The sequence below is a fragment of the Epinephelus lanceolatus genome, chromosome 8 (genome assembly GCF_041903045.1).
Source record: "Epinephelus lanceolatus isolate andai-2023 chromosome 8, ASM4190304v1, whole genome shotgun sequence".
In the NCBI taxonomy this organism is placed as follows: Eukaryota; Metazoa; Chordata; class Actinopteri; order Perciformes; family Serranidae; genus Epinephelus; species Epinephelus lanceolatus.
The window spans coordinates 21,598,013-21,621,058 of NC_135741.1; the positions used below are offsets into that span (position 1 = coordinate 21,598,013).

General features: G+C 41.3%; 1 protein-coding gene across 3 annotated transcripts in view; it reads right to left on the minus strand.

Moving 5' to 3' along the window:
* Positions 1-443: 443 nt before the first annotated feature.
* cacna2d3a (calcium channel, voltage-dependent, alpha 2/delta subunit 3a) overlaps positions 444-23,046 on the minus strand; it is a 151,711-nt gene continuing 129,108 nt past the window's right edge. For 2 of the 3 annotated variants that reach the window (XM_078170001.1, XM_078170000.1), the window contains 11 exons: positions 20,387-20,448; positions 19,868-19,912; positions 19,710-19,772; positions 15,336-15,406; positions 13,181-13,256; positions 13,016-13,068; positions 12,005-12,060; positions 9,015-9,129; positions 4,435-4,550; positions 1,497-1,576; positions 444-1,362 (listed from right to left, as the gene is read on the minus strand). In XM_078170001.1, the coding sequence (XP_078026127.1) occupies positions 1,270-1,362; positions 1,497-1,576; positions 4,435-4,550; positions 9,015-9,129; positions 12,005-12,060; positions 13,016-13,068; positions 13,181-13,256; positions 15,336-15,406; positions 19,710-19,772; positions 19,868-19,912; positions 20,387-20,448 (830 nt within the window). In that variant the 3' untranslated portion in view covers positions 444-1,269. The other variant, XM_078170002.1, reaches the window with a different exon arrangement.

Sequence of the window (23,046 nt, forward strand, 5' to 3'; positions counted from 1 at the left end):
AATCCTTTCCTTGCATGTATGTGTATGTTTGTCAGAAAACGTCGAAGGATTTTTGTTTCTATTTCCTAAACAAATACAGATGTATGTTGTGGTTGGCCTTCGATTCCAGTGTCATGGTCTTTATTGTCTCTCTTTGTGTGGGGGATAGGGCCTCTGGGGCAGAGACTTACACTGAATGACAGAAGAGCGAAACACCAGATGCACTCATACGAATACACGCATGTGTGCACGCATATGCATCTCCGCTCATGTGGAGGCCAGAAAGCAGCCAAACATTTCCCCACAGCCAACCACTAAGAACAGATACTGTATTAATCAGTCAAATCTGCCAACAACAATAGAAGAGTCTATAGGGATGAGAAGTGATGCTTCGTATTAACTCTATTGTTCTATTGGTCTGGTTCACTAAGAGCCTTTCAACAACACGGCTTTCAACAACCGCATAAATTTTAAACATCATTTTATTTCAAAAGTACACAAACAGGACCAATATCGTTCAATAAGGCAAAGCTCAAATATTAACAACCACTCACGTCAGAGGACTCAAAATCTCATAGTCACAGTTTATGGGTACCACTTGCAAATCATAAATAAAACTCTTTTTTTCTTCATATACAGACTAGAACTTTTTTTTTTCTCATAATGGAAAAAAAGATCATTAGACAAACATTTCATTATGACCCCAGCCACATATAATCTTCTTCATCTTCAGGATTTTTTTTTTTTTTTTTTTAAATCTTCAGAATCATTATTGTCCATGAAAAGTCAGAGTGGGCCAGGGGGAAGGTGCGCCTGTCTTTCTCCACATGGGTGTTACGTGGCTCTGATGCCCAGTTCCAAGCCCAGCTACAGACCCCAGCCCTTAGCTGCTACCTGAAAGGACTGAACATAGTGGTGTGAGTGTCGGTGGGTTTTACTGGTCCACTTGTGCAGTTTTTAAGCTACTATGTGCATTGTCAGTGTTATTACTATGTTCAAAACTTTGCATCTCCCCCCAAAAACCTCTCCGTGCAGCTCGTGTGATATTGCTAAAGCACCGTAATGATCACTACTTAGCAGCTGTAATCGCTATCCATTATCAGTCCTCTCTTATGTGTCTTGTATGGAGATACCTCAGGGCTCGGGGCTTTGCAGGTGGTGAGTTGGAATTGGGCACACTTTTATAAGGGGCAGGAGTGTTTTTTTCTGTGGCATCGTAGCGATTCTTTTGCATGCCGAGCCAAGCCGATCCAAGTCAAGCTCTGGATGGAGAGGTGTGGCCAGCTCTGGTCACCTAGGGAACAGCGCCAGGAGGACGCAGAGCAGTGTTGCTGCGAGAGATGGGGTGAGACCCGCAGCTCCTCCACACTCCATTGAGTTCTCCTGCAGAGGGACGAGGCAGATATGGAATATTTTAATAAAACACAAAAGCAGAATTAGCGGGGGATATATTATGAAAGAAAGTACTCTAATAGTGAGTGATCTGTGTGTGCTGTATTTGTTTGTGGAGTGAATACCTCTGGGTGGAAAGGGTGACAGGTATCTGGGCGCCTCCTGTCCTTTTGCATCTTCAACCTCTCGCACTTGAGAGATTCATTATGTGCAGCTGAAGTTAAGGCAATAACAGACAATGTGTACCCTCCGCAGGGTGTTTTCCTGCTGGAGCGTATTTCTTGTTTATAATGGAGGAATGCATGTTTTTGTGTGCACCATGGAAAGAGGTTCTTATGAAGGCAGTTACACTTTTGCGCACAGCACGATGTGCAAAAAGAGAATTAAAAAAAAGCAGACTCTGACCAATGTTTGATGAGTTTTCTTTTGTTGCGTAGCAACACAATAGCTGGCTTTATGCTACAGTAAGCACTCCACAACTAAATAAACAGTGGTGGACATGTATATACAGCGTGACTGTGCTGCATAAAGTTTCAGAGGGATGCACATTGTAGGAGAATCCAGCTCGGGTATGTGGTGACGAGCTAAGTTCCTTCACTCTGACTCCACTCTGAGCTGCGTCTGCTATTGATCAGTATCCCATCACAGCGTGGGCTGTTGTGTAACACAGTCCAAACACATACACACACACAGAGCTCTGTGAAACAGACTTCTAGTAGAGTGCTGCCTCAGAGCCTTCAGATCCTGTACCTCACAACACTCTCATCTCTTTTATCCACCAAAAGGGTAGAGGGCAAACAGACTCCCCGAAGATTCCCTACAAATTAAAATGCCCTATGCCATTTACATCCCGTTCACATCTATGGACACACACTGGCTATAAATACAATATTCCGGCACTAGAACTCATGGGATGGAAGAGTATAGACTTCTTGATTAAAAAACATACTCAGGTGATACTGTTATTTTTCTCAGTGGGGAGAAACAGCTTAACTGGAAAGACTGCAACAGGCCAGTTATATAACACGTTAAAGTTGCTCTCAAACACCATTCATTTATTACCCAAATCCCATTTCCTATTTTTACCCCTACCCTTCATTTCCCTTACCCTTTATTGGTTGAAATCTCCCCCTATTAGATGGGACAACCCATCAGTAGGCGTCAATGGTGTTTCAGTAATCTGCCATTCATCTGATGGAGACAATAAAGCATGCACACTTGATGTTAATTTACAAGTTAAGTTTCACGCTGTCAATCAATCACACAAGTCATCAAATAAAAAAGAACACTGCTTCATTACCAGGCAACTAGCGTCGCTCTGTAGGCTAACATTAGCAGCATGTGCTCCTACCCTGCCAGCCTGCACTGATATTAGAGGAGTTGTAACAGGTGCAGCAACTTTGCTGTTGGACTTTAGTTACATTTCTGGCATCAAATGCATAGACTAAAAAATAATGAACATAGCTACAATGACGTCCCCTTCTTGGACTCACATTTTAAAGCCTCAAGTTCGGTATTTCGGCTGTCACCATATTGGAGTTTTGGGGCCAGAAGGGATCATACTTGAAGCTGTAAAAGAGCAAGGTGTGGATCTGACTGAGAAGCCAAGGACACTATCTGCAGACAGCCTGTCACTCCAAGCAGCCACGGTCTTAACTATGCGTAATGTTAAGCCTTAATAACATTTAAACAGGTGAGTTCTATAGGAATTCACCCCCATATACAGAGAAAGAGTAAAATTAGTTATAGATATCAAAACTCACAATCCCATATCAGTCTAAACATTCCCCATGTAAACACCAATCTTGGAAAGACAGCTTTCACCTTCTATGCTCCATACCGCTGGAATAATCTACAGGAGTCACTGAAACTTAACAAACTCATTTCAATAGAGGCTTTCAAAGCTCTACTTAATGTCGCGGTCCCAAGCACTCAGTCATGTTCTTGTTATTCCTAGTCTGGCTGTCTATTTTATTCGGCATTTTATATTACTGTACTCGTTTACTGCATTATGTGTTGTGATATGTATTCTGAACTTTTTAACTTCTTAATCGTAGACTAATTCTTAGTCTGGTTTACTATTATATTTGGCACTTTACACTTATGTACTCTTGTATTGCATTGATGTGTTGTGACCTGTATTTTGAATTGTGCTCAATGCAGGGTGTCCTTGACAAAGAGAGCTTGCTCTCAATGGACCTCCCTGTTAAAATAAAGCCATAAAAAAAAAAAAACGTTTCTTGTACCATGCTGTAAACATGTTTATGTCTGCTGTGAAGTTGGGCATTTTTACGTGGGGGATCTATAGGTATTGACTAACTTCCGGAGCCAGCCCCAAGTGGCCATTCAATGAACTGCAGTTTTAAAGCACTTCGGTGCCGGCTTCATTTTTCAGCCCCAGAGGTTGCTGCTTGGTCATATGCCATCAAAGAGGGGGAATGTGACTTGGAATATATTCCAAGTCAATATGTGGGACTGCCATGCACAAATCAGCATTAGCTATGTAACATTGGCTTGGCTAGCTAGCTAATTATCTGCCGAGGCATCAGCAAATTACTGGCCTTTTTTTCCCCTTATGATTATTATAAAGAAAAGGACCATACATTGAAACAACATCAAACTAAGATAATATGATGGTTATTGTAACTTTTAAAACTGTATTAATAAAGGAAAATACATTTGTGGGGTTTTTTAATGCTTGTGCAACCATCTTGCTGATGATTTTTCATAATACTTAGTGTGAGTGTGAAAAACCTCTGTTTGGAGGGTCATGTAGCTCTTACACTTTAGTCTACCCTTCTATCCCAACAAGAATCAGGTCACCCAACCCCTACTGTTTATGTGAATGTGCAAAAGGAAGGTTTTTTTGTGGATTATAATCAGGTTTTCTGTCAGGGTCATTGTGGTTTTACTGTAGCTGTAGCTTTACTCATCTTCCCATCCCTGTCAAATGTAGCTCCAAATCATCCTGGTGCCACTTCCTCTCATTCAGGATGCACAATTTGGACACTGAAACCGTTTACTCAATCACCCCCACCTCTCCAATCTTTGGCCGGTGAAGGATATACATGATTTCGATGGGGTCCATGGTGATTGGCTCAAACATGCTGCAGTCACACTTGTTGTCCACCACCACCATGAAGAGATTACTGCTGGGGATCTGCTGGATCACAAAGGACCTGCCAATCACAGCACAGACAGCCAGAAACAGGAAAAAAAAGAGATGAGGAAGGAAGAAGAGCGAGGCAGCAAGAGAGGAATGAGAGTGCGATTGGCGAGTATACAAGGCGCATGGGTATGATGTAAATTTCCATGTGTGTCAGAAGATTTGTGTTATGAGTGTTCACATTCTCCCCTGGCGGAGGGGAGATGCACTGAAGAGACTCCACTGGATGCATGTCAAGAAGATGACTCGTCTCACCGCCAGCTGTCAATAAACATACAGAGACATCGACAGACTCACACCAACAGACACACACATGAAATATACACACACATGCTTGTTTTACTCACTCCATCCCCTCCTCTTCCTCATTCTCCTCTCTTCCTTCTCTTTTGTCTTTGTTATATCCTATCCAAGGCGAGCACCAATGAAGTGTTGCAGAATATAAAACACTCCAAAGGGAGACAAATGGGAACCACACTTTTGTGCTCATAGCTTCCCATGGTTGTGTTTTACTGGCCTGAGAGATCAGGCCTCGCCTCGGCCTCCTGGCCAATGATTTATGACCGTGGATAAGCTTTATGAAGAAGAGAGGTCGTAAAGATGATCTCTTCTTTCTGTCACCCTTTCTTTCTTTATCTCTTGCTTCTCTCCCTCCCTCTCTTCTGCCGCAGCTGGGTGATTTATCGAGTTCACCGTGAGGCATTTATCAGACACGTATGAGAACGTGCACGTGTGACAGTGGACACACACACAAATGCACTGTACCTACACTTTCTCCACTGTTGTGAAGGAGGAAGTAAGACAAAGAGTAGGAGACCTGCTAGATCAAAACAGACCTAGGAATATCTCCATCCTTACTAATTCAATACCATGACCAATTTAATCTGACCACAAACAGCCTGCGATCCCTGAGTAGCACCAATCCACCGCACTCTAATACAGTTATCCCACCGTGACCAACCAAACCCAACCAAACCAGCCCAGCAAATAGGCCAAGCCAGTTCCAATCAGGGTGAATTAGGATCTGCTGATGTTTAATAATCCGTGCTCACCCCTGCACAGCGCCGGGCCTGCCCAGCTCAGCCCGCTGATAGAAAGCAGAGCAAGTGTTCTTGGAGAAAAGACTTAAACACATCCTGACAGCCCAGCTGCTGGCCTTGAACATACCCAGTGCTGGGAAAGGGAGCACTACACCACATACGAAGGCGCACACTTCGACACACACAAGGATGTGTACAGTATGCAAAGATACACAGAGACAGACATTCATGCATACTTTCTCTCAGACGCACACAGACAGTTAGGACTGTGTCTTCTGGACATGGTCTCCTCGTGCTGTGGCTTTTAGCAGCCAGCAGAGAAATGGACAAAAAAGACATCTAATATGTCTCTCTGAGAAAAGATAGAGAGTGACAGTGAGTGACACAGAGGCCCAGAGAAAGAAAGATAAGGCAGTGAAAGAGAAAGAAATCAAAAGTTTGACAGATGTATAATATAGAGCTGATGCACTGTGGGAAAAGATAAAGACACACTTTTCAAAGTTCTGACTAAACATATCACACGATCAGTAGCTGAGGCTGATAAAAATTAGCACTGCATATCAACATTTTTTGATCATAAAGAAAATGTTTTATCTTCCCAGTGTCAGCAGTACCGAAGCTCATTTTAGGGGTTACAGCTAAGACGATAACATTTCACAATACATTACGCTTTACACGTGCTTTTGATGCAGAACAGTGGCAAAGTTTTTTCAACTTTTCATGGTAAAATCACTCTCCGCTCAGCGTTGGCTAAATGCAATATTTTTATGTGTCCTGTAGAGAACATTCCCGTTTTTCCAGTGATTTAATCGTTGCATAACTTTAACCATAACCATAACTGCCTGCACTGTATGGTTTTCAGAAATATCTGTCATCACAGTTGGGATTTGACCAGTAATTACCGTGTGTAATTTTACAATTACTAATTCAATGGGCTGAAATTGCTCCAATAAAATCTCACCAAACAGGCTGGAGAGTTTTCAGAGCGGTGCTGTCATTTTATTTCCATTTCTCTCATTACATTTGGGGAAAATGAGCACCATGATTTCAGTATTCATTTTTTTTAAGCCCTTTTAACACATTTTACTTGATTCCATTACACAGCATATTCAAGGGGACGCTATTAGAGATTTTTTTTTTTTTCCTTTTTAGATTTTTAAAGTCCAGCAGCAGTTGGTGTAAATGCAGCAAAAGGCTTAAGAAAGAAGTTCTGATTTGAGTAACATAGGCTTTGGAATAACTTCTTATGTCATCAAACAATGTCAAAAGAAAAGCTAAATCTAAAATGTAACATAAGTTAATTTTGCATTTAAAAATATAAATTTAAGTGAACGTGTAAAAAATGTGACACTGTGACAAAAAGAATAATAATATATCCTTAAATAAATAGTGTAAGAAGAGATTTATTTTCATGAGGACATATCAAGTAGATTGTCTTGTTTTTCTCTGTTCGTCATTTTGCAGCTGCAAAATTTAATGTTCCCTACATTCATATATTGTTTATCTATTTTATTTTGCTCCTCACATTACATTTGGGAACTATTTATTACCTCGCACCTTACTGTACATGCAGTTAATAACAGTTATGATGAAGTGAAGACGTGAGATGCCACTCTTGTTATCGATTTTCAATTGTCCTACGTTTTTTGGGGAGATTAAAGTGGATCAAGTCACTCTGAGAAGCTGTCCCGGTGCTCTTTCTTGACCCACTACCCTTTGCTATATAACTTAGTAATTAGTAGGTTTATAGATCAGACAGGAAGAAGAAACCTCAATAAAGAATGCTACGTTAATTCTGTTTTTCTGTTGTTGTTGTTCCCAAATACTGCACACTCTAAATTCTTTCTCTTCTGCAACTGTGGCATTAAAATCAGTTTAGGAAGCTTGCCTTTTAGCACGCTGGGATTGACAGCACACTAATATGCACAACTTTTTCAGCAATACAATGATTAGTTTGACTCAGGATAAAAGGGCGTATGCATTTTAAGAATCTCCTACAGATGAAAACATGTCTACACGTCCGACTGTAACGCCAACGCTGTAGCTCACTGCAACTTTGAACTTCTCTCTTCGGGACATTGCTCGTCTGGGACGGTTGAGAGAAAGCAAAGGAGCATGTGGAGCAGTAGGATATATAGCTGTGAGTATTGTTCCTAATAGTCCCCTTGAAGACCTTCTCTGGTTAGAGACATGACACACTCTTTGTCCTTAATCTCATGTTACAGTCCAGAGAAGCTGGCTATACATTAATGGAGGTTAAATCATCCGCTAGGGACGCTGAAGCTATTATATCATTCTCTAGATTTCATTGTTTCTTATGATCTGTCGCTCCGTCTCACCCATTAGGAAGTAACGGACAAATACAAATACCGACATCACACGCACGCATGCACACACTCAGTCAAAATACAGTAAAGAGAGGTTTAACAGGCAAGAGCTTAGGGTATATTTCCTAGAGCATAAAGCACACACACGTGTCCCAATGAAAATATGAGAGAAAGGCCTCAGTCAGCCTGTAACGTGAAACAGATGTTTATCACCAATATCCTCTATTACTAATATGAGCTATAAAATTCCATATAACCGAAATAAAAACTCCATTTTACTTTGTCAAATTCATTGTACTTTAAAAAAGATTTATTTGAAGGCGACATGTTGCTCAGAGCACACAGCCGTGCCCGCTAATCCCAGCTCCGGTGTCATCATCGGAGATGAGGCCATTCTTCTCTGAAGCCTGCCTCTGTCATGTGTGTGCGGGTGGGTGTAAGTGTGTTTGAGAGGGTGCTGTGTATGTGGGTGTGTGTGTGTGTGTTTGGTGGTCTGACTGCATCCCCAACCGCATTTTACTCCTAGCACCCAGGGCAGTGGTTACCCTGCTGACCTTGTGGGGCTGTACCAGCAGCAGACACACAAGGAAAACACACACTAATATACACACACACACACAGGGTTCTAAGCCTCCCTGGCAGTTCCACAGCTGGGAGCAATGAAGGGCCCATTGGAGGGATCCAGAGAACACCCCACAATTGCCTGACAGAAAAGCCCAAATTGTTAATGGGGACCACACTCATTTTCCCATTTTTAAAGGAAGCCTTTTTTCCACCTCTCTCCCTCATCTCTAAATGCCTCGTATTTCAAACTGCCGGAGGAGAGAGTGAGTGTCTGTGCGTGTCTGCGTGTGTCTGTGATGGATCGCCCGGGATAAAAGTGTTTTCAGCAGACAACAAATGATTTAAACGTGTTCCTCATTATCAGGGATTATAGAGATAAAAATATTTCGCCAAGACGAGAGTTAACAGGATAATTCATTTTTCATTGTTAGCTTGTTTTATGGAGCGCAGTGGCCCGCTGATATCGGAGGTGTTTTATGGAACAGTAGACAGATACTTAGACTGCTGTTGTTACTGTGTCTGCGTGTGTGTGTGTGTGTCTCATACTTGATGCAGCCGTCACAGTCGATGTTGCCCGTGTTCTCTTTGATGGTTCTCTCAGAGACGAAGGCCGGGTACTCGGTGTCACAGGGTACCTGCATGGACCGACCCATCCTCTGAGCTGAAGGGAGGAAAGGAGAGAGCGAAAGAAAGACAGAAAGAAAAGTGAAATTGAGTGAGAAAGCCATGGAACATTCATTTCAAAGTTGAAAACATATTTAAAATAGTTATGCAAATAGATTGTAAGCAAACAGTTAAGCACACCACATCCTTGTAAATATACAAGTTTGAAAGAAAGCAGCAGTTCTGCCTCTTGTCCTGCTGAGGATATTTCCAGTGTGAATCTAGGCCAGCCATTTACGCAACATTGCTTGAACTCTCCTGCCACCCAGAGGTTTGAAACAATGCTACAGGATGGAGAGGAGTGGGGGAGGCAGATTCACACATTTTACTATTTGGGTCAATATTTTTAAAGCAGGCTTATAAAGGCAATGGCTAATAAAATCCAAATTTGCATATTAAATGTAAACATTTTCAGACGTGTGGGTTTATTTTTTTCAAGTCCAATTTTTGTCAGTGTGGTCTTCACATGCAGATTTCGAAAGATGGTGGATTACGTGTGTGATTTGAATGGAGCAGTTTAATTACTGGATGTCAGCAGTGCAGCATTAATGTGTGCGCAGTTGTATATAAACTATACGCATGTGAGAAACGCAGACTACATGTATAAACGTCTGGGATTAGTTCAGCCTGAGAGGCCGTGTAGATTGGGTTACGGGCTGCTAAATTGGGGTGTTTCAGCTGTGTGTCACAGGCCTGTGTCTCTATTGTAAAAAGATATAGAAAGTGCTGCTAAGACCTGAGGCTAGCCAGCTGTGAAATTGTCTCGACTGCTTGGCGAGCAGCGATGCCCGGCTTCACTTCATTTCGGGATAAGAGTGTGCAAGGAAAGCATTTTATAGACTTTCATTTTGTGGTTCTTTCTCCTCTCTCACATTCACGTATGAAATATTTTCATATTAGTTTTGGCTAGAATTAATACTACAATGCGATGCTGCTTGGTAAGGCTTTAATTTCAGACAGGCAAACAGTATTCGACACTCCATAAAGCATAAGGCATCGCAGCGTTCATAGCTTGGCGGTAATCATATGAGAATGTGCGTGTGTTTGTGGAAGAAAGTGAGACAGAAAAAGAAAGGAAAGACATAAAACCAGAGAGGGACAGAGAGGGAGAGATAGACTGAGAAAGAGACGCCTTTTTTCCTCTTATTACCGAGCGGATATTGCTTCTCACCACTACCAATATGACATACATCGTTACAGATCATAAAACCATCGACTATAACCCCCTCTGGACACACAAACAAATACAAATGTGTGTGCACACACGCACACACATGCACACTCTCATACTGAGGTCACTTGAGGCAATCTCGTGTTCTGCCACTTTTACTTTTAGGTTTTGGATTGTGCCTCTTTATTCTGTTTTTCCAGTGGTCACACTGACTCAGACCCAGAGGAAACGGAGGGGAGATGGCGAAAATGAAGACAGGAGGTCAGCACTGAGGACACTGGGTGTTTATTCTGTACGCAATGAACTTTGTTCCATGTGAACTCAAGCACAGGGATGAAAAACTGAGAGCGTGTGTGTCAGTGTATGTTTTCATCTTCGGATTATTTACTGTAGAAACACAACTGAACATGTGAAAAAGAAACAGCAAAACGATTGTCCTTCTACAAGATGCTTGTGTTTTTATGAGCACATGTAAAATTGAAAAATGGATTAATTTCCTTTTTCTCCTTTGCGAGACAGGAAAGTTAACTGCAAAAACCATTATTGAAAAAAAAAAGAAACGCCTTTTTTTTTTTTAGAAACTGGAAAACGAGGTGTTATTCATTTAGTGTGGCACATGGTTATGTTGAGGTTGAGATTAAATGTAGGTATTACTTTAAAAACGATGAGGTTAACTTTAAAAATAGTTGATGTTTGGGAACTACAGGATCCAAAAGAACCTGTCTGTGTCCACAATGCTTTAAATGGTTTGAAGTTTGCTGTTGCCTTTAAATAAATCAAATAATTATAATTTCTTACACTGCAATGTCACTTCTATTTCTGTCTTATTGTATTATAGTTTGCCTCTATTTTCCATTCTCTGGGCTCCTTAATTACTGTTTCTTAATTGTATTTAAGTGCACTTTCATAATGTATTTCTTTCACACTTTATATTTAAAGTACTTTAAATTGCTCTGTTAATAAAATGTGCTGTATAGATACACTTGTTTTGCCTTTCACTTTTTTAAGAAAATAGTTTCCTGCTGTTTCTGTTGTTTGTTTAACAATCTATCTTATCTTTCTGGCAATGAAAACAATTACTAAAACAATATTTTTTCCTACCTATACAAATCAGTTTTTCTGAATGTGACATTCAAGACCATAAATAAATAGACAAATAAAATAAATAATACAAAGACCCATGTGACACATAATTAAAGCCTGTAATGTGTGCTGCAAGTGAGAATTTTGGTTACAGGGAAAATCACCTTTTTAAATGTAAACAACTATATTTGTAAATAAAAATAAAATTGCATACCAGTGTAAACCATTACAATTTACTGTAAAACTTGTTCAGAGTTGTGTGTACAAATTACACAAATGTGCAGTAAGAATGAAAAAAAAATCCTGATTCTGTCTCCTGCTGTATCATCATTATTGATTAAAGATTATTTTTTGAGGGTAAGAATGATTTAACACATATATATATTTATACTTGCATCTAATATCACCATTTTTATCAACCTCAGCTGACAAAATAAATAATGATGAGCCATGATGAGAGACTTATGTATTAGTACATAAACAACACTGCATATTAACTCTAATAATGACAGTACACGCAGCATATGTTCATATGAGTGTGTGCATGTGTGCATTTGCTTCAGACACACACACACACACACACACAGAACAAGCAGATCACCAGAGAGTTTGTTCTCACCTTTAGCTGTGAGGTCAGAGTACCACCAGCTGTACAAGTTAAACTCCACCAGGAATCTAAATATGGGAAAGACATCGACCATGACAACACACTCCATACACACCGTTTATATAATACACTCTGTTGCACTCTCTAATGTATTCTAACCATTTTTTTTAACTCCACGATAAAAGTTTCTCAAGAACTACAGATGGGAAATTGTTTATTTTCACAAAACATCATCAATTTAGCTTTAAAAGCAGCCATGGCACAGATATGAATCTTCATTATTATCCTGGTTCCATTGTGTTTATGTGCTTTTTAGATGCCTCACATCCAATTAACCATGAAAAACTTTCTCAAGAAATGAGTGTTAAATATATTCTGAGAATTCTCAAGCATTGGCGTCATTGAATCTGACTCATTTTATGTGAGTAAAGCATTAAAATATCTTGAATCTTTATTTTAAACTTCAGTCTTGTATGACTTGTCCGAAGCAGTGACTAACAGGTTGTGCTTTGTTTGTCTCATACTTGCCCATTTTTTGTACACAGATAATTTGGTGACATTTTCCCTCAGTCATATGTGAACATTAATATTTCAATTTGATGACATGCAAAGAAAACATAAATTTAAAATAAAACATAAATCAAACGATCACTAATCTTTCAAAGACAAAAGAAATTGTCTTCACTGTGAGCGGCTGTAAAATTAGCACTGACAACTCAATCCTCCCATGATGCACTGTGGCGACAACAGACCACCCAGAAAGATTCCGCAACCGCAACATGGCATCACGGGAATACCCGCGCTACAGGAAACATCAGGTAGCCATTACAGCTCATGATCACTGATGATCACGTCGACGTGCACATGGAGGCACTCGTAAACAAACATGCAGCTTATATATATAGCCACATAGGCACTCTGACAGGGGAGGCCACCATACCAGTCCTCAAAAGCACATGTATGCGGCGAGCATATGCTATTACAAACAGACGGAAGACACTCGCACATACACAGAAGTCTTACATGACAAGCTCAGTCAGGATCCACTTCATGGTTGAGAGGAAAGCAAAGTACGGCTAAAGAGGAAAAAAAAAGACAATATTGATCAGACACTATAAACACATAATACACAGTCCCAACTTTGCATCGCATGGAGTGCTAACAGAGTGGAAAAAATGCAGTACTCACATCCAGCAGTCTGTGTCCACTGTCACTACTCTCTGAAAAAACCCAACATAGAGCCTGGTAGTCATACAGAGTGACCCTGAATGGATAAAGATAGAAAAGACATGAATAAGCTTAAGGTAGATTTCATGTTTTTATGGACAAGTAATGCAGTTGTCAGGAAGATGTAGCCCAGATAAGGTGAAATAAGCCTCGATTCACACATTATCTCTACTATTACATGCCTGCGGGGCCTTTTGGACAGCTGTGTGGGAGCAGGAAGCAAAGATCCCACCTCTGCTATAACTGCCGCTTTACCTGCGGATAATATATTGGATGGATGTGGCAAGAATGGGAAAAGGAAAGCAACTGAAAGCCGAGAGCTTCCCGAGAGGTTCCTCAAAGTGATGTCGGAAGGTGTGTGTGTGCGTGCGTGTGTGTGTATGGATGATTTGGGGATATTGGGGGGGGGATATCAGAGGATTTAAGGGCTTAGTAGACCCTGAGGGTGTGAGGTCTGGGTCCGTCTGGGTGAGGTTATTTAGGGGGTTCCTAACACACAGATACACACACACACGTACACACTGGATGCTCTTTCTCGTAGCCTGTGGACAAGTTCCTATATACTTGACATGTGCATGTGTGTGATGTCTGAGTGGGCCTGGTCTATCCGCAGCCCTGGGCGATGTTCAAACCTCAGTCACAGCACCGGTGACACACAGCTCCAACACACCGCCAGGAACCAATTAGTGCTAAGCCAGGCCACATAATGGTGTTAGCAGCAAACTCAGACCAGTGTAATATCTGTGTATGAGTACAGTGTGAGCAGTGGTGGGAGAGGTGCTCAGACCTTTTACTTGAGTAGAAGTGGTGTTTATAAAGTGTAGAAATACTCTGTTACAAGAAAAGTCCTGGATTCAAAATCTTGGAGTAGTGGAGTGAATGTACTTAGTTACCTTCCACCACTGAGTATGAGTGTGTGTGTTTGCATAGGGGTGTGCAAGCCTTCATTTGCTTTGCATGGAAGCATTTCAGCGTTATTATTGATTTCCCTTTCCACCGCTTGTTTGCAAAGATGGATAATCCAAAAGTAACTCAAAATAATTTCTCCACATTCATCTTCATCTGCAGCATCGATACTGATGGACAAATCCAAGCTGGCAGCTCGGTGTCAGCTCTAAGTGGCGCACTTTAAAACGTCTTTAATGCTTCTTTTTTTTTATCGAGAAAAACTGCTGCAACTTAGCACATTAATTCTCTGCAGATGGCACTGGGTTAAGACAGACTGCACTGGATTCATTAGTGTTAAGATCTATAAGCTCTATTACTCATCGTGCTAATGCCTCACCGACACAGGCCGCATTATTCATTCATCATACGTCGTCTTTAATTTTAAACAATCCCTCATCATCCGACATTAAAGATTCAGTGAAAGCGCTCATGGGCCTCTTTGTTTTCACGAGTGGGACTGTAAACCATTTGCTGTCAGCTTCTGAGTTCCATCCCTGTGATAAACAAGCGTCGTTGTCTACTTGTGTGATGATTTGTCACCTATGATTTTTATGTACTGAGGCAGCATGGAGGAAACCTGCTCACCCACTTCCCAAAGGCAGAGCTGTAGAGTTGCAAATGTGGTTGTAAGCCTCTGCAGATAAGTTCTCCAAAGATTCGACGGATGTTATACCATACCGATGTGACTCCACAGTCAAACTACAATAAGTGTCTGTCCGTGTCTGCTTCTCTGCACTCTAATACTGGGAAAGTTATCCTCCTGGGTTAAATTTCCAAATTAATTGCAGAAAGTCGCCACCCACTGCTCCTGGCGTTTTCCAGGAGACACAGCTCTACAACAAGCAGTATATGCGTGAATGTGTCTACATGTGTGTGTCTGTGTGTGTGTGACTTCGAGTTTCTCCTAATTCCTTCGTTTCAGGAAAAGATTTGCTGTAATCCCCTAACGGAGAACTCTGCTGAGCGAGGGGTCGGAGTTCACCGCTGAATAGCTCAACACGATTGGCCAAGTTAAGAGCTGTCAGCACGAGGGGAGACATGCTCTCATTCTGTGGCCTGCCTGATAGTATGCACATACATTTACACACATATTCATGCATACACTTGTGCTGGCACGTAGAAGTACACACTCATACACCCACACACACGTGCAGTTTGAAATACTTACCTCTTGAAAGAGCCCATCTGCAGAAGCTTACTCATTACAGCTCCCTCTGCTTCTCCGAAGAATTTCCCTGTCTGAGAAAGACGGGAAAGATATTTGATTTTATTTAATAAAACAAGTCATAACAAAATGTAAATTTAAAACTAACATCCTCTTAAAACTATGCGTTTACAACACTGGAGGCTCTTACAGGTACAAGAGTCGACTCTGGATTGGATTGGATGCAAGAAACTTTAAATTGCCAAACCCTACAGCACGCAGACACCATCCCATATTGCTAAATGGTCTGTGGGATCCCTCCTTCTGCTCTGCCAAATGATCAAGCGGCCATGGCCAAAGAGAAAAATCAGTGATGCAAACGCACTTACCGCCTTTTTAAGGACAGAATGCAATCTCCCACACATACAGCTTCCCGAAGCCTGTCATTACAGTTTCTGATAGTCTGCAAAAACAGCAACCATCTCATCTTTGGCTTTAACTGATTCAGGAATCTCTCTCTTGCGTGACATTAGTAAGAACTGTTAACTCGTTTCCCTCCGTTTCCATCTTCAGTTTGACATTGCGTCTAATCTAACCAATTTTGGTAAGGGAAGAGGATTCAATTTTCCCATGTATCCACCTGAATCCAAAATCATTTTAAGTCCACACTGATGCGTTACCACACCAACATTCTTGTTTTGCTGAGGGTTGAAAAGTGGAATTAAGCAAAGTAAAACAAAGAACGATGTTGGGTGATAGTGAGAATTCATGTCAACTGAGAACAGCCTTGACAGCAGCGTCCCTATGCAGTGCACACTGGTCGTTTTTTATTTTAACTGAGAGACTGCTGTTTCATATCATGATGCCAACAAATCAGTCAACATGAACCTGGTGGAGTAGGCATATTCAAAGGTCTGGGTCCAGGCTACTCTCTCTTGGGGTGGCTGTGGTTCAGAGATAGAGGGGGTTGTCCACTAACTGACCCTTTACTAAGTCTTGCCCCTGGACGCAGTCTGGCCAATCTTAGCATAGCATCAGGCCAGCTCAGACCAGGGTCCGACAACAACACAGCTGTGCTCCATTGACTCTAATGCAATCGTTTCAGATTTCCTTCATTTTCAGGCTGGTTTTGTGGATTTGGAGCTAAATGTTGTGCCTGGGGCACGTCGTGTATTAATGATACTCGTTACCTGGAGAGGTTGGAAAAAGATATATGTTTCTTCCCTGTTCCAAAACCAAAATCAAACCCTGAAAAGTGTAGGGTTAGCTAGCTAGCTACTGAAGATATAGCCTACTGAATGTATACACATGCTGCTTTTGCTTTTTAATGATTATAACAGTGAAACAAAGGCCGACCCTGCTGTACAGGAACCAGTGAAGGGAAGCAGGGAAACGTTGCTGATATTCAACCAGCTCTGTGTCATTGCATTGTGCTTGTCTGGCAGCGGAGGTCCAGGTGCTGGCAGCTGCATGGGGGCAAAGCCAAACACCGTTCATCTGCACACACTGCGATGCCACACAGCTGGTTCAATATCAGCAAAGTTTCCCTTTATATTCATTGTCTTCTGTGGCGATCAGCAGTGATGTGGTGGTTCACTTTTACACTGTGATCTGTAGCCTATAGTTCGGCTTTAGCTTCTAACTATCTTTGTCTTTTTAACCTGTTGTTGCTGCTGAGTCAGTTTGACATCCTGGATATATCCTTCAAACACAGACTGTAGACCCCTCTGTCTGCTTCTCTCTGGAATCACTGCTTCATTTTCCCAAAAATATGATAATATTTCCTCAGGGAGTGCAGTTAGATACAGTGTGGGCTCCACGCTTACTCCCACAGCTTGTCGGACAATTACAAAGGGGCGGGGCTTAGTAAAAGGTCAATTGTTAGATCAGCAGTTTGATCTCTGACTTCTTCAGTCCGCGAGTATCCCTGGGCAAGATACTGAACCCCAAATTACTCCCAGTGGCTGTTCCATCGGTGTGTGAATGCTTCCTGAGTAGCAGGTGGCACCACATATGGTAGCCACGGCCACCAGTGTGTGAATGTATGTGTTAATGGCTGAATGTGACATAGTGTAAAAGCACTTTGAGTAGTCAGAAGACTAGAAAGGCGCTAGACAAGTGCAGTCCATTTACCATTCTCCAAAGCAGGCTCTGTGACCTCTTTGGATCAATTGTTTCTACATACCAACTAACTTGATTCAAGACCCCTGAGATTCATGGCTGTTACACAGTCACAGGTCTTACCTCCTGCCTGTCTTAGGTGCTCCAAGCCAATTCACGCCACAGGGACAAAGCTATCAAACCATTAGCATCCATTAGCCTTATCAGACTCAGTACCTGGAGTGTGAACTACACCCTCCATCCCTCCACAGCCTAATTTTCTTGACACCTGGGAGGCAGAGAATCCCACCTGCCACCTCTGAAACCTCCTACTACAGTAGAGACAGTGAGATTGCCTGAAATGACACAGCCTGGTCTTCACACTATTAATACAACATTTTGACTGAACACATTAATGTTACCATGTTGGTCAATGACATTTTTCTCTACACAACAATAATGAGATAAAACAACTTGACAAGTGGAACCCTAAATGCACCCTCACCTCTAAGTTAAGATAAAAAAAAGGGAGCCAGCAAGTGAGAGACACGTGAAAAGACCATGCAGAGGAAGGGAAGGGCAGTGACAGCCAGCGGACTGGCTTCGAGATGAGCCAAAGCCAGAGTGACAGCACGTCTGGTGACAGCTAAGCAGAGGGTATATGCTAGGGCAGCACTATGTCTTCTTGAGAGCAGTCTAAGCAACAATATGCATGAGATGCAGAAAAATTATTATAATTATGACAGAAAAACAAATGTGAGAGGTAGATATGCACTGTTACTCCAATTTTAGCTCAGTCTTGGACTGACACGTTTCATTACAGACCCAACCATCTCTGAAATAATGTAATCTTAATCCTGATTTAAAGGGACAGTTCACCCCAAAATCAAAAATACATATTTTTCTTTTTACCTGTAGTACTATTTATCGATCTTGATTGTTTAGATGTGAGTTGCAGAGTGTTGGAGATATCACCTGTAGAGATGTCTCCCTTTTCTTGAATATAATGGAACTAGATAGCACTCGGCTAGTGATGCCCAAAGCGCCAAAAAAATGTTTTTAAAAACTCAACAGGGATGTCTCTTTTCAGAAATCATGACCCAGTTACTCGATATAATCCACAGACCTTGTTGTGAGCAGTTTCATCTCGGAACTATTATCTCTCTACCAAACTGCATATGCCGACTGTATCATTGCACAGAAGGAAGAGTGCAACTACTGCTAGCTAATCTAGCACTACTTAGCTAGCTAACCTTACAGCTCAGCCGAGGAGGACGCTATTAATGTTTACATCTCACACTGTCACCAGGACAGGCCTCTCGTCCATGAATAGATGCCTGTGTCCTCCTGCACAGTGACACAGCTGGCAGTTATAGTTCTGTAGAAATAAAACAATTCCTATATAAAACTTCTCACAACAAGGTCTCCCCTTCATTCTCATTAAAAACAAGTACAAAAAAATGCATTCAGCTGCTAAAATGAATTCTGTGTGATCAGGACGTTACTCAAGATAATCCACAGATGCTGTGAGCAGTTTCATGTAGGAACTATTTTCACCTGCCATATCACCACGCAGAAGGAGGAGTGCATCTACTGCTAGCTCACCTAACACCACTGAGCTAACGTTACAGCTCAGCCGAGGAGGACGCCATTTATGTTCATATCTGGCGCTGTCAGGAGCACGAGCCTTCACCCATGAGTAGATGCACGCTTCCTTCTGTGATACAGTTGGCGTGTGTAGTTTGGTAGAAAGAAAATAGTTCCTACATGAAACTGCTCACAACAAGGTCTGTGGATTATCTTGAATAACCAGGTCATGGTTTCTGCAAAGAGACATTGCTGTTGAGTTTTTCAAATGTTGGCACTTTGAGTACCACAAGCCGAGTGTAATCTAGTTCCAATATACTGAAGAGAAGGCAGACATCTCTAGAGCTGATATCTCCAACACTCAGCAACTCACATCAAAACAACCTAGACTGATAAATAGCACTACAGGAAAATGGGAAAAATATAAATTTAGATTTTAGGGTGAACTGTCCCTTTAATATAAACGGTATACTCTCACTTGGCACAAACACAATTGTGCCTCTAAATGTGGCCTACTGCTGGAATCGGAAATAACTAATGGGTTAATTGTACCTTCTCTTTTTCCGCTTGTTTTCTGCTTGCGTGAAAAACAAAAATAAATGTGTGTTTTTTTTCTGACTATAACTACTATGCAGTCTTTTCCACTGATCTTGCATGATCTGGCTCTACAGTACATGTGCATGTGCGTCTCTTTGTGCGGTGATGTCTTACCAGAGTGTAGTCCTCTGCTACCAGAACAAAGCCATTGTTGTCGATGAGGTAGCAGTTAATGTTCTGTTAAATAGGAAAAAAAAACACTTAGAGTAGTTGTGAGAGGTAAAAGTGACGCAGTCATGCATGGTTGGTGGAGAAAAGGAAGGCTGACCGACCTCATCATCACAGCTTATGGAGCATTTCCCGTCTAATGCTGCACACTGTAAGACAAAAAAATAATATGACTGCATACATATGAGTGACACAGCAAATATATAGGCTGTTTATAGATTCCCTTTGTCAGCTGGCAACCTTTACTGTCTTCCAAAATCCTTTCCAGATAGATAAATGGAATGAAACAGAATGACGACCTTTATGTGTTAAATGCTGTGCCAAAAACAACAAAAAGATTTTATGGGTCTTGGAGTCATACATATTCAAAACATGTAGAGACAGGTCAAGTTATTATTCAACTACAAAACAGCATTAAACAAAGGATGCTTTATTAAAAAGAAAATACAAACTTTTCAAATAGACTTGACCTGCCTTTGTGTTTAATTTTCATGTATTTTTACACTTTTAGTAGGTAGTTGGGTTGGAGGAGCTAGTTACTAGGTTATTTTACCCTTACAAAGGTGTCTGTATTATACAGGTGAATGTGAAAGCATGTAGGATGTGTGTTTCTGCATGTGTACCTGTCTGCTGGCAGTCCAGAATTTCTTCTGAAAGAACTCCAGTTTCATCTGGATGCCCACAGCTGAAAGAGAGACGACAGTCACAGCGATGCAGCAACTGGACATGTGTGTGTTCTGTGTGTTTAAAGTGCACCGTGATCTTTATCACAACAGAAGTCATCCTACAGGCAAGAGAGAGATTATAACTATACACACAAAGTCAAAGTGAATCTTTCATTAACCCCAACTGAGGGAAAAGACACGTAGACACGTCCACTGCGTTGAACGCCTGCTGGACAAAATAGGCCAAAAGGGCAATTACACTCATGTCAGCTTATATTTCTGCCAGGCTAAGTATGTGTGTTTGTATATAATATCTGCACACATGTGCACAGATGCTGCTAACCACACTCAAAATGCAGTTTCACACGATTCTAAACCAGACCTCTCTCTCCCTGTGCCCATAAGAAATCCATCCCATTCCTCAGTCTGCCTCCCTGTTGTTATCCCGATAGGCATTTCCAGAGTTGGTATACAGGGCTGCTCTCACTTACATAAGCTTCGTCCCAGCAGGTTGCTAAATGCACAGATCTGACCAGAATTCCTTGCTTGGAAAAAAAACAAAACAGTCGCTGACATTAAATGTGTCAGCTTTTTCAGAGTTGGCTGAGGAAAGATTGACACATTCACCACAGGCTTTAACTTCCCTCCTCTCCCTCTACCCCCTGCTACTAAGACTCAGAGGACCCTAGCTTTCTCTCAGTGGGGGTTTGCCATGCATTTGGAGTCTGTAAGTCTTTCCAGGAGCGCAATTTAGAGCTTCATCCATATGCAGAGCAGCCACAGGTAGGAAACTAAATGGCTAAGAATGTGGCATTTGGATGGGTTTAACAGCAGGGACATTACACTACAGTAAGATACAGATACACTGATTGGCCATTGTAGACAATGGTTGACTTACTGTATTGAGCTGACACAGGATGATTATTTGACACAGGGGAAATTATAAAAATTGCACTGCGATGCAAGTTATTGTTTGTTATCTTTATATCAGCTGTGTGAAGGTATTTCACACTGAAAGAAAGAAAATGCAAAAAGACTGAATGCAAGGTGTGTAATACATAGACCATATGGAGCTTAAAGGCCCATCTGTTGTCAGAAATGGTATATAATAGTTTACCATGTTCTTCTACAGCAGCCCACAACAGACAAACCAAACACTTGCTCTAGAGAGGACCATTTGTGCTCTTGCGTCGGCCACCATAGTTCCTCTATATGCTTGGCACACGAGAGAAGTTTCAGTTCTGAAACCTCACCTCTAGATGTCACTAAATCCCTCACATTGGACCTTTAAACACCACATACTCAAGCAGCATAATTCAAAAGAATGTTAAATAGATGCATGCACACATGCAACAACCTTCAAAGACAAAAGTGAGCCAACGTATCGCGCAAAAATGATTTCAGACTGAAACAAAATAATGTCGATAATCATGACAGTTGTGAAATTTATTGTGGTCCATGACTACCTCGTTTTTATGGCTGGAAACATGATGTTTTAATTCTTGAAAGAGCATATCTCATTTGCAACACATTTTATTTCCAAACTGGAAGTCCCATCTGAACACATCTGTACAAATTCCATTGCAAAAATTAGCCATGTTATAAATTGCAGAAGTTTTTTTATCATTCATGGGATTTGGAAGCAGTTATTGGACAATTTATGCATCACGCTTTTAGATAACTTGAAGTGCTTATGAATAACTTATCTATTAATTGATAGCTATTAAAGAGGAAAGATTTGACCATATATATATCTCACTGTTATGTTACGGGTATTAAGCAATGTGTGAAACTAGAGTCAGTGTTCTCTGTTATATGATTAATATAATGCAGCTTGTCAATTATATACTTAATGTAGAGGTCTTGAGGGGGCTGGAGCCTATCCCAGCTGACACTGGGCGAGAAGCAGGGTACAACCTGGACAGGTCACCAGACTATCACAGGACTGACACATAGAGACAGACAACCATTCATACTCACATTCACACCTACGGACAATTTAGAGTCACCAATTAACCTGCATGTCTTTGGACTGTGGGAGGAAGCCGGAGTACCCAGAGAAAACCCACGCTGACACAGGGAGAACATGCAAACTCCTCACAGAAGGGCTCCCCCAACCTGGGTTCAAACCAGAAACCCTCTTGCTGTGAGGTGACAATGCTAACCACTGCACCACCGTGCCGCCTTAATGTTTAATTAAACAATAATGTTGAGCTGATCTTTGTTTTTGTTTTTTTATAAAATGTGGATTCTAAAAACACATGTACACACACAGCTAATATAATTATTATAATATACTGTGTTTTATGGTTACTATACTGTATGTTTTTAACAGTAGTAAATGTAGTACTGTTATTATAGCAGTTAATGTTATGTAAAGTAAGGTGACTGTGCATGTAGACTGGATCCATATAAAAAAAAAAATCCTCACTTCTAGGTAAGGTCAGTCATTCTGGAGAAAGACTGTTGGTGCTCAACACCCAAACAAATACTCCCCTCCCTTCACGTGCTAGATTCACCGTCCCTCTCGCTTCCACTGCCTTTCTCTTTATACATCCATGGCCTTTTCCCTGCACTCTGCATAAGCACGAACGCTCGTTTGGCTGGAATAATGTTGT